Source organism: Patiria miniata, unplaced genomic scaffold, assembly GCF_015706575.1.
Source record: "Patiria miniata isolate m_02_andy unplaced genomic scaffold, ASM1570657v1 HiC_scaffold_19, whole genome shotgun sequence".
NCBI lineage: Eukaryota > Metazoa > Echinodermata > Asteroidea > Valvatida > Asterinidae > Patiria > Patiria miniata.
Window position 1 is genome coordinate 2649783 of NW_024037057.1, and position 11424 is coordinate 2661206.

Below are 11424 nucleotides of genomic sequence, written 5' to 3' on the forward strand. Positions count from 1 at the left end.
AGAAATCTAATTATTAAAATGGAAACTTTAATTAATACAAAATTGTGTAATATGCCCAAGCTCGTTAAGTTGTTTACTAATTGTAATTTCAGGGTTCTTAATTTTACTGCATCGTCACTGAGCCTAAAACACTTTTTTGTGATGGCCCTGCAGTGCAAAATAATGAAAAGAGATTCTGCAGTGTTTGTCATCCGTGTTTTAATAAACTGGCGAGGCCCACCGACGAGGCGACCCTAGATATGTGGCTTCACCGCTACAATAAGCTAAGTTGTTGCGGTATCAACTTTTGTAAAAATGTGTGTGAGTATGTGTGGTTCTCCGGTCATTTTCAGAACCACACAAACTCACAAAATAGATTTTGCCAACATTGCTGCTCAGTACACCGGTCACTCGCACTAAGACTTATGGACATCGTTCCTTCATGCATGCAACACCATCGCTTTGGAACTCTCTCCCACTCCATATTAGAACTGTCAATGCCGAAAATGAATTTAAAACACTCCTTAAAACTCACCTGTTCCATTAATTGCTTTTAATTGTTGTTTCCTGTGAAGCGCATCGAGACCTTAATTAATTAGATGCGCTATATAAAAACTGTGTTGTTATTATTATTATTATGGTGCTACCACAACAAGTTTACCGAGAATGCCTGTGTAGGTTTTGAGATTATTCTCTGTAACTGTCAAAATGGCAAGAGGGCTCGATATAAATGTGGGTAAAATAAAAACAGCAGCGTAATTTCCAACTAACAAGCCAGGCGGTTCTCTGTGAAGTAAAAGATCCTAGAAGTAGAGGTTATTATTGTTGTTCACCTCTGCGTTCAATGTGTAATGGGATATAAGCCATGTGTCAGTGCAATCGTTATAGGGGCCCAATCTACATTATCAGTTGTGTCAACAAGTGTTGAAGTCAAGTGATTTGGTTGGCGAAGAACTGTTCGTTAAATATCAAAGTGATCTAAAGACTTTGTCCCTGCGCGCGTGATACACCCAACAAATTTTGAACTTTAACACCAAAATTGAATCTTACAACAGTTGCATTCATTCATATTCTGGAAGATATTTTTTTTAAACCGAGGCTAGGTTAAAGAAACCAGCAAGTCCAATACTCCATGATTTAAACAATAGTAACACATATGACTAAAATACAAACGCTTCTTTTTATTGTCAGATTGAGTGACATTGCTGGTCGTTTTGTGCCAGCCGTTGAGAGGTACCGTAGCAATGTAACATAACTTCTAGACACTCACACACCGCATGATCTTTGTGACTTTAGACCTCTCGATATGCATTGTGCTACAAAAATAGCTGTTGGTTTTTCCAGACATTGCGAAATTGGAGTAGTATTTTACACAGTGAATACACATCCATTACACTCATTATTACGATGTCTACATCCCCACAAAGCGACAGTTTTCTTCTGTTTACCACTTGCAAGAAATTGAAAGCGAGAGAACTACAATGGTGGTGATCTTAAACTACTGTTTTTCCAAGAGCATACAAGGTGGGTGTCATAGTATATAGACTAATACATGTTGAATATGTAGGTATAAACTTCAACCATTTTATAAGTGCATAAAGTAAATGCTATTGCTTACATGACTGCTGGTGAAGTTGTCAAATTGCATTTTAAATACATTTTGGTTTAAAGAAAAACTAAACTGTGGGGCATACAACTAGCTCTTTGTATAGTATTGTCTTGGACACAAGCACAGGAGACGCGACTAAGCAAACTTTAGGTAACTGCAGACTAACCATGTATGCATTAGGATGCTACAGGGTGTTCTATAGCTGCAGATACCGCTAGATGGATTCAACTTCATAAGTACAAGAAAGTATTCTTCATTTGAAAGGTATATCAATGAACAAACACAATTGACATTTAAATACAAAGAGTGAATAGGGTGTTTGATAATGAGAGCAGTTGGATAATAATTATGTAGGCGTACGCTGACAGCCGCTGTTTGGCTGTGTTTCGAACACGAAACACAAACACATTTGACTCGTTTTGTTCTATGGAGCTATGCACGCAGTTCTCCTAGAGCACCTCGTATCGTACCTCCCAAGGACTTCAAAGCCCCAAATACCCATTCAACAAAAAATGCTGACGTACACCATAAGAAGAGTATATGACCCTTTGACAAACGGCTCCTTTTCCCTTCCCTACACTGAATTCAAAATCACGGCACCACAGCTTAGTGTAAGTTTTGTGACAATTGCTTATTTCTCAGATTTGCAATATATTTTCAACCAACGTGCATGAGAATTGTTATGATAGGTACGTGGTCATCTATGTTACCGGAATGTCTTTCCACTCTTTTGGTTGTAGAAAGATGGCGGAAGCTGCAGCCATAACCGTGTTGGGTACGATCAGTCGGGAACACCTCGAATGCCCCATTTGTTGCTGTCGTTTCGCCGATCCCAAGATACTGGACTGTCTGCACAACTTTTGCCTAAAATGTCTACTCGAGCTCATCAGCAGACAGCAACCCAAGGCAGACGAGATTACTTGCCCAGTTTGCAGGCGGGTAACTGCGGTACCAGACACCGGATTGCAGGGTCTACCCAACTGCTTCTTCCTGAGTAACCTCGTCGATGAATTTAACAAACAGGAGAGGTTACTTGGCGACGCGCCAACGGATGCTAAAACGTGTGAGGAATGTGACGAGGGCTTAGAAGCCGTTTCAAAGTGCTTAGACTGCTGCAAACTTATCTGCACAAAATGCCTCGAAGCCCACGAGCGCATGAAATCCATGAGACACCATAGGATAATTGGAAAAGAAGACCACGAATTCGCTGAAGCCTTGATCGGTCCTCAAATGAAAGGTAATTTGAAATGTTACAAACACCATGACCAGGATATATGTCTTTACTGCGAGACATGTAAGACTTTGGCGTGTGCGGCATGTGCTGCATTAGATCATCGGGGAGCAGAGCATGAAAACAGAGAGGTCGCAGATGCCATACGGTCGCATCGTCAGAATGTCGGCGAGATTCTGCAAATGTTCGAGCAGGGCAGAGAGGAATTCAAGGTCGCCGACGCTTCACTATCACATGCAAGGAACAGGTTGAGAATCAAAGTCGCCCGGGCTTGTAAAGACGTTACCACCAAAGAGGAAGAAGAGATCTCAAAGATCAGAAACAAATCTCGCCATCTGAGGGACAAAGTCACCCAAATCGGAGAAGCACGAGATAGGAAGTTCGAAGAAGTCCAGAAAAGCAATCGTGACAAGATGGAGAGGGCTGAGCAAATCGTAGCGACAGTCAACGACTTGATGCAGCAAGCTGACGACTTTGAGCTTTTGGACCTCAAACCCAAGGTGATGCACAACTTAGAGTTCCAGAAGGAACTCGAATTTGAGCAGGCACAGCATGATCTCTCATTCATTGGGGTCAAATGTCAAGATATTGTGGCAGATACAGACATCGGCGAAGTACTTCAGGAAGAAAACTGGCAGTTGAAAGTAGAGTTTGGTGAGACAGGTCCAGAAGATGGGAAATTGGAGCGTCCTGCAGGCGTCGCGTGTCTAACCAATGGTGACATAGCCGTAACCGACGTGGAGAAATGGAAGTTGATGGTTTTTACTTCCACTGGGGAGTATAACAAAAATGTTGGTGGGGAGCAGTTGAATAACCCTAGGTTTGTTGCTGTGACCACTAGTGGTCTTCTTCTTGTCACAGATAAAAATTATGTCAAGGTGTTGGACTCCAGTCTATCGGTCATTAGACAGTTCGCAACATCACCGGACGATGCAGACGATAAGACAAATGTATCTGGTATCACCGTGGACAAGGAGAATCGGATAGCAGTGGCAGACTCAGAGCGAAAGATGATTTCTTTGCATCATCTGGATGGGTCCTTAATTAGAAATATTCCAAATGACATGGTCGCTGGTGATTTAGCTAGCGGGATCAGGGAACGCTTGATCTTCACAAACGTCTCTGAGAGCAAGTTGATTTGCACTACCTATAGGGGAGATGAGGTGTTCAATGTCGATACTTTACTTGACGGGGAACCAGTATGTCCCTTTGGCGTGTGCTGCGATGATGCTGGGGACATCTATGTTTCCGTTGGTATTAAAGAAGGTGAAAGCAGTGAAAGCAGTGAAGACAGTGAAGGCAGTGAAGACGACGAAGGCAGTGCAGGCAGTGAAGGCGATGACGGCAGGGAAGGCAGTGAAGGCGATGACGGCAGGGAAGGCGATGACGGCAGTGAAGGCGGTGCAGGCGATGACGGCAGGGAAGGAGATGACGGCAGTGAAGGCGGTGAAGGCGATGACGGCAGTGCAGGCAGTGAAGGCGATGACGGCAGGGAAGCCAGCGAAGGCGATGACGGCAGGGAAGGCGATGACGGCAGTGAAGGCGGTGAAGGCGATGACGGCAGTGAAGGCGGTGAAGGCGATGACGACAGTGAAGGCGATGAAGACAGTGAAGTTTTTGATAGCTACGAAGTTCACCATTATTCACCCAATGGGGTCTTCATTGGGCGCTTGGCTCGCGGACTCCACAATTCTTACGGCCTGACATTCACTCAGAGCGGAGAACTCGTGGTGGCTGATAAGGAATCTGTCAAGATCTTTCAGCGGGTGTGAGCCACATGAGATCCGTGCGCTACCAAATGAGGCGCGTTTTTGAGCTCCGTGGACGGGGGACATGGCGTGCCCGTACTGTACTGTACTGGTTCGTGCGCAAAGTACGCACGACTTACTGAGTGTGCAAAAGCGTCAGGCGTCGTCGGCGCGCGAATACATTCGAATTCATCTTGCAATGGTCTCCGAGACTAATCTCCGCCTCCAACGTCTTTGGAGACATTCGAAATACGCAGTGGATGTATCGGGAACCAGTCTAAATCACTCCAACTCTCCTTTTCTGGTCGTTGATGGGGGTACTTGCGCACGGAGCGGATAGTCTGTACAACAGCCCGTGCGGATAGTCTGTGACAACACGCACATTCATTGGTCCGTATTGGCCTGATGTTCCCAGTGATTAGTCCACACGTATTAACTATTGAACGGTTCGTGTGATTCCTATGAGCGCAAAATATCCAACACTAAAATGCAGATACTATTTACATAACACTTGTGTAGCATACAAGTAAAACTGATCCGAGTTGTTCCCAACTCATTGACAATTTCTCGCATTTGTATGCAACCCTACGTAAAGCAACAAGTTGACTGTATGATACTCATTCTATGTTAAGCGTAAACCATGTTTAATCTGCCAGATGCGGTAGGGGGAAAAGCGTATCGCGTAACACATTACAGAGCACGTGACCACAGCATTTGTTTGCTGTGTCTAGGTTTTGTTTATCCATGTCTATTACGCGACAACGGGTGATTGACCGAAGACCCGATATAGAAAGCGCCTGCTGATTGGTCAAAATCTAGAGGCCAAGAGGCGGCTGTCTTGCATTAATCAGCGAATTGACTCGCATATCATAGACCATGGCTCTTCGTCGCGGCGCAAGCAAGTCATGGGTCGACCTGAGGCCAGCTTTTTTTTCTTTGTTTTATCTGCTTAATGCGGTACGGGAAAAACACGGTACGAAAAAAAAGCGTGCCCCGAAAAATGACGCTTTGTACTCAACACGAAAATCATAATCTTTAAAAAGCGAAAGAGTATTACTAAAACAAAGGGGGTAAAGGTTTTTAAAAATTGAAACCAGCCTTACATTTTTACTGCAAAAACAGTGGCGCAGATGTAATTTGTCGTAGCTGCATATAATGTGATGACGTCGGGATTAATCGAGGTGTGATTGAACACTCCATAAATTAGCCCCGCATATATAAAACTTATCTGTATTTGCATACAAGGTCGTAGGCTAAAACTCTTACGCCAAAAAAAAAATACGATTCCAAGGACGATTCGACCAAGGTGTTAGTCTGTCCCCGGTGGATTTGCATAATAATAGTGACCGCTTGAGGTCGCTGTTCGCGCTGTACCAACGGATAATGACAAACGCCTTGACCAAGGCTAACTTGAATGCAGTCCTTATCAGCCGTCACTTTAGAATTTTTGTAAATGCTTATGGGTCCTTCAAGTTTAATTATAACAATTGCACTTTAGACAATTTACGCATTTACTAAGTGTACGTTTTCACCTTATAACCGCCACAAAAGTATTGCATAATATTTTATCATTGAACCACTACATTGAGTTCCACTATTCCACATGTATTTTAGATGTTTGTCAGAGTCGAGTTAGAGGTTAATTTTTGTCATGATATTTCTCTTTCGCGTCAAGTACGAGTGCTGGTACTTCCGAGTACGAGTTCGAGTAATCGCATTTCAGAATACGGCCATACGGCAAATGGTTCATGCGGCGTAATTGGCACAGGTCCAGTCAGACCGATATACAGACCCACTTGCGGCTAGCTGTTAAATGAGTTTGTCCGGACTTGCACAGAGGAAAAACAGGAAATTTCCATTTCTCCACAAGCCAATCAACCATTTCAAACTGAAAGTATCGATAAAATAAGAAGGCCATGGTAAGTGAAGCTACAACATGCTTCCCCCGTGTACTGCTTTCGAGTACGAGTACTTTAAAGATCGAGTACAATTTCGACATGTCGAGTACGATACTTTGCTGCCCGAGTACGAGTACCGTCATTTCGAGTTCGAGTACTTTGACATTCGAGTACGAGTACGAGTACTCAAAAGAGTACTCGAGTACGAGTACCGAGTACTACAACACTGTTAACCTGCATGAACGGATTGCTCACAATGAACGTTCTTTCAGACAGAAAGATTTAACAAAAGCCAGTTATTACCAATCACGTCTTCGCATCAGTATATCTTCAACATGCATGACTTCTGTTTATAAGTTTTTGTCTGTTTCATTTGATGTATTAGTTGGTTATGTACATGTTTGCGAAAACAACATTCACTCAAAATAAAAGCCTTTGGCTACAATATAGTAACATTGTAATTTGATACAATGTATAACGGTAATCAGGTCCCAGCCATGACTAATTTGTTCAGATAGAGCATAACCAGGGGTGGATCAAGGAATTTTTGCAGGGTGGGAGTTTCATCAGCAATGATGAAATATAGACAGGTTTTTTCTTCGGACACTTGGCCTCCGAAAATCAATAGGTGTGTGTGTATGGGGGGGGGGGGGCCTCGTGCCATACTTTCAATGGGAGTGCTGTTCAAATCCGACGATTATTAACAACAAGCTGATTTACCCGATCATAGATCGGGTAGGGCGTAGTGTTGGGGATGAAAATGTGGGGAGTTAAATGTAAATGGGGGATATAGTTGGGGAGACATGCAGTTATAGAAAGGCAATTTCTGTGGTGTGATCTAAGGCAATTTCTGACCAATAAAACCAATTTGAGCAAAAGATCTTCTTTTAAAGTTTTTGAGTTTGGAGTAATTGAATCAGCTACATGTATTCTGAGCAATAGAATCATTATTGTAGGCTACAATATTTTTATTCGGGGAAGAAAAAGTGGGGGGGGGGACCAAACAATGCCCCCCGCCTCAAAATGTGTGTGTGTGGGGGTGGGGGGGGGGTGGGGGGGGGGGGGGGGGTGGGGGGGTTCCCCCTGTCCCCCGTCGATTTACGCACATGATAATTATGTACCGTGGCAACTGTCTGTAAATGTCGCCGTTGGTCTGTTAAATTGGCTTTTTGTGAGGCAGTCGCATTTGGAAAACGTAGTGAAAAGGTTACTGTAGTACACAGGCGAAGGCTGGTTTAAATCATAATGCAATAAAACGTGAAGGTGTCATTTGAAATGAAAATGTTGAGTGTTACCATAAAATTACAAACGGTCTGAATCATGGAGGAAAGTCATAATTAAGTTTCAGTATTGGACTCTTCAACAAACGTAAACTTGAACTTCTTACAATTTGCGAGACCGTCTGCGAGGAAAAAGTCGATTTAACTTTTATTGAAGTTGGTTCAACCATCTATATAAGAGCAAGTTTTACTCTGCCTCCGAGAAATGTTTGCTCCTGAAAGGATCCGAGACCGCGGCTTCACGTCCGTGGAAAAATGTGGGTGTCTCGCGCCGTGTCGGACACTTTTTCGTCGATTTTTTTTGTGACTGCGTTTAAGATCGCGATATTTGAAGCAATGCATCGATCCTTCGTTGGCCCCAAGCAGGCCCCCGAAATTATAACGCAACACTGAATTATACGTGGCGGGCAGCGAACTCACAACGCTCAGCCTTGGTGGTGGAAGCATGGAGCTGTAAACACATTATGGAAGCAACAGCACTCTATCACGCGACGCCACATGCTTGCGCTTCATATAGCGAGCACCGTAGACCCAACCTCGTTTCCAGGGTGTGGAGCAGGCTGCAGTACGCGTTGCCATCGACAGTTTTGCATAGCCCGGAAAAACTACGCAGTGTAGACTTTCGATTGGTCAGACCGCGCAAGGCATACTAATGTTAGTCCTTCTGAGTATTCGTTGCACTCGGCGCAGGGGCGGCAAGCAAAGCACATGAAAGAATAGGGACACTTGGAGGCCACGCACCATGGAGAAATTTTTTTTTTTTTGCAGAACAGCCGAGTAGCACACGTAAACGCAACCCCTAATTCGAAGCCGCTGACCTCGCACTGTCTAGACACGCAGAAAAGCCAGCACAGGGGGCGGCCAGGCAGTCAAAGTGAAAGCGCACACGACGGCAAATTCCTGCGCAAAACGCAGTCACGACAAATCGACGAAACGGATCGCCGGTCCGTACGGGAAAATCAGGACGACCCGAAGCGTCCGACCCGGCGGAAGACACCCTCCGCATTTTTCCACGGACGTGGAGCGATTTTGGCGCCGCGGGAGCCCGCGGTCTCGGATCCTTTCATGAGCAAACATCGTCTCGGAGGCCGAGTTAAACTCTCTCTTATATAAATAGATATATCACAGAATATTGTACAATACACCGTAACCAAGCTGCCTCTGTCCGTATTTTGTGCACGGGCGGACAATATTACCATTACCAGTATATTTTTTTGGGTGTCAGGGAATGGGGTTCGCATTATTTTTAACGAATCTCGATGCAAAAAAAAATTGACAGAGCTGAGGGGGAGGGGGGTGACCCCCAAAACCCTCCTGGATCCGCGCCTGATAACTACACTGCCACTCGAGTAAACGTCCAGTGGAAAGGCACTCTTTGTCACTCTTCTTGTCCTTATAGCAGGTCAACCAACAATGCCCCCGGCTGATTGCAGGTTTCACTATGAGCCATGTTAACAGACTGTAACTCTCACTGAGCATGCACCCCGCGAGTAAAAAAAATAATGACTTTTCAAATTAGTTGTCAGAGTATTAATAAAATACACCAACATTTTTAACAACTTCAACCACAATGAAAATAAGGACAATTCACCAACATTTTGTCGATGGGCCCAAGCGTTTCACAGGCTATTCCGGAGGTAATATTTCCTCTAACTGCAGTTTTTGTTTGCAAAAGAAAATCAACGACAACGACATTTGGCATACTCTGGATAAAGAAATGTAAGCAATAAATAAATAAATCGATAAATAAACGAAAATTCGTAACAGCTATTAATGCTTTAACGAATCTACTCAAATCTCAATATAACCAAATCGAATAATTGTCGGACATTTCACGATGACGCTCTAAAATATAAGCAAAAACATTCCTCTGTTTATACCTACTAAAACGCTAGCAAGCCTGTAAAATTCTTCTCCCAACAAGTCGCCTTTACAAAATGAGCCAAAATGCCTGTTGTTTAGTTGTTATTGTCAAATGTAGGTATGCATTTAGACAAAATGGACATTTTCTGGTAGTATTCTATACGTTCAGTTTCGCAACGGCCTACTTTTTAGCCTTGAAATGGGCATATGAATGGTCATATAGCACTTAGGTCCAGTACACTTGAAATAAACCAGTGTCATCATTTTATAGTACACTGCAATGGTAATGCAAAAAATGAAACTGTACAAAACCGAGAGCAGATGAGATTTGAAGGTTTGCATGGTGAAGGGTAATAATAAGGTAAGTTGTTGCGGTAGCACCATGTGGTCAAATCTCCTTTGAGAGAATCTGTGGTTCTCCGGTTCTTTTCAGAACCACACATACTCACAAAAGAGATTTTGCCACACGGTGCTGCCGCAAAAACTGAACCGAGAACACCTGGGTAGGTTTTCAGATAGTTGTCTGTAACTCTCAAAATCGCGAGAGGGCGCAATATCAAAGTGGGTAAAATAGAAACAGCAGCGTCATTTGCAAATAACAAGCCGGGCGGTGCTCTGTGAATTAAAAGATCCTACAAGGGGAGTTTTAATACCATTGTATCAGTGCGGTCAATGTGTAGAGGGGTACAATGTCATGGGCCAGTGCAATAATTATTGGGGCCTAATCTACTTTATCGATTGTGTCAACAAGCGTTGAAGTCAAGTGGTTCGGTTGTCAAAGATGTGATTCAATAATTATTGTAGTGATGTGCCTTGGAGACTTTGTCCTCACGCGGCGTTACACACCCACAGGACTTTGACTTTGAACACCAAAATCTCGCAACAGTTGCATTCATTGATACTCAGGAAGAATTTTTTTAAAGCCGAGGCTAGGTAACAGAAACCCACAAATTTGATTTAATACATCTAAAGTAAAACAATAGTAAAACATTTCAACAAAAATACAGAAGCTTATAAGTATTGTAAGATTGAGTGACGCTGCTCGTTGTTTTGTGCCAGGATTTTTTTCTAGAGGGGGACAAAACATAGCTTTCCTAACAAATTCCTGAATATTCAATATATAAGTTTAATATAAGTCGATATATAAGTTTCAGAGGGGGCGGGGACATTTTGCCCCCCAACCCAACCCATTAAATTTACACCACTATGACTTCGCACCATTTCCTTTCTTTTTTTTCTCTTTTGTCCCCCTTTTTTATTTTGCTTTTCCAGGGGGCAAGTGCACCCCCTAGCCCCCCCCCCCCTCGCGACGCCCATGGTGCCAGGCGTTGAGAGGTAGCAAAGGTAACAAAAGTGCTAGACACGAGTACACCGCATGATCGCTGTGACTTTGAACCGCTCGACATGCATTGTGCTACAAAAATAGCTGTTGGTTTTCCCGACATTGCGAAATTGGAGTGGTATATTACACAGTGGATACGAATCCATTACAATCATCATCTGGATGTCTGCATTCCCTCACAGCGATAGTACTATGCTTCAATTGTTACCCTTTGCAAGACATTGAAAGTTCATACAAGGTAGGTGCCAAAGTATATAAATACCAGTGCAATATGTGGGTAACCATTTTAACCATTTTATATGTTCATAAAGTAATTGCGATTGCTTACGTGCCTGGTGATGAAGTCGTGGAAATGCATATTACAATAAATTTTGGTTAATAGACAAACTAAACCGTGGTTAAAACAACAAGCTCAATCTTACGGGCAGTGACTGAACAAACTTAGGTTATTGACAGTACACACTTATTTGTATA

At 43.3% G+C, this 11424-nt stretch overlaps 1 protein-coding gene across 1 annotated transcript; it reads left to right on the forward strand.

The window, feature by feature from the left end:
• Positions 1–2332: 2332 nt before the first annotated feature.
• LOC119725321 (E3 ubiquitin-protein ligase TRIM56-like) lies at positions 2333–4591 on the forward strand. The gene is made up of 2 exons (XM_038196702.1): positions 2333–4073; positions 4425–4591. The coding sequence occupies exons 1-2, from the start codon at positions 2333–2335 to the stop codon at positions 4589–4591; spliced, it is 1908 nt and encodes a 635-aa protein (XP_038052630.1).
• The last annotated feature ends 6833 nt before the right edge of the window (positions 4592–11424 follow it).

Coding starts and splice junctions, on each gene's coding strand:
- LOC119725321 (XM_038196702.1), top strand. CDS start 2,333: ATGGCGGAAGCTGCAGCCATAACCGTGTTGGGTACGATCAGTCGGGAA. Junction 4,074..4,424: donor GGACATCTATGTTTCCGTTG/GTATTAAAGAAG, acceptor AAGGCGATGAAG/ACAGTGAAGTTTTTGATAGC.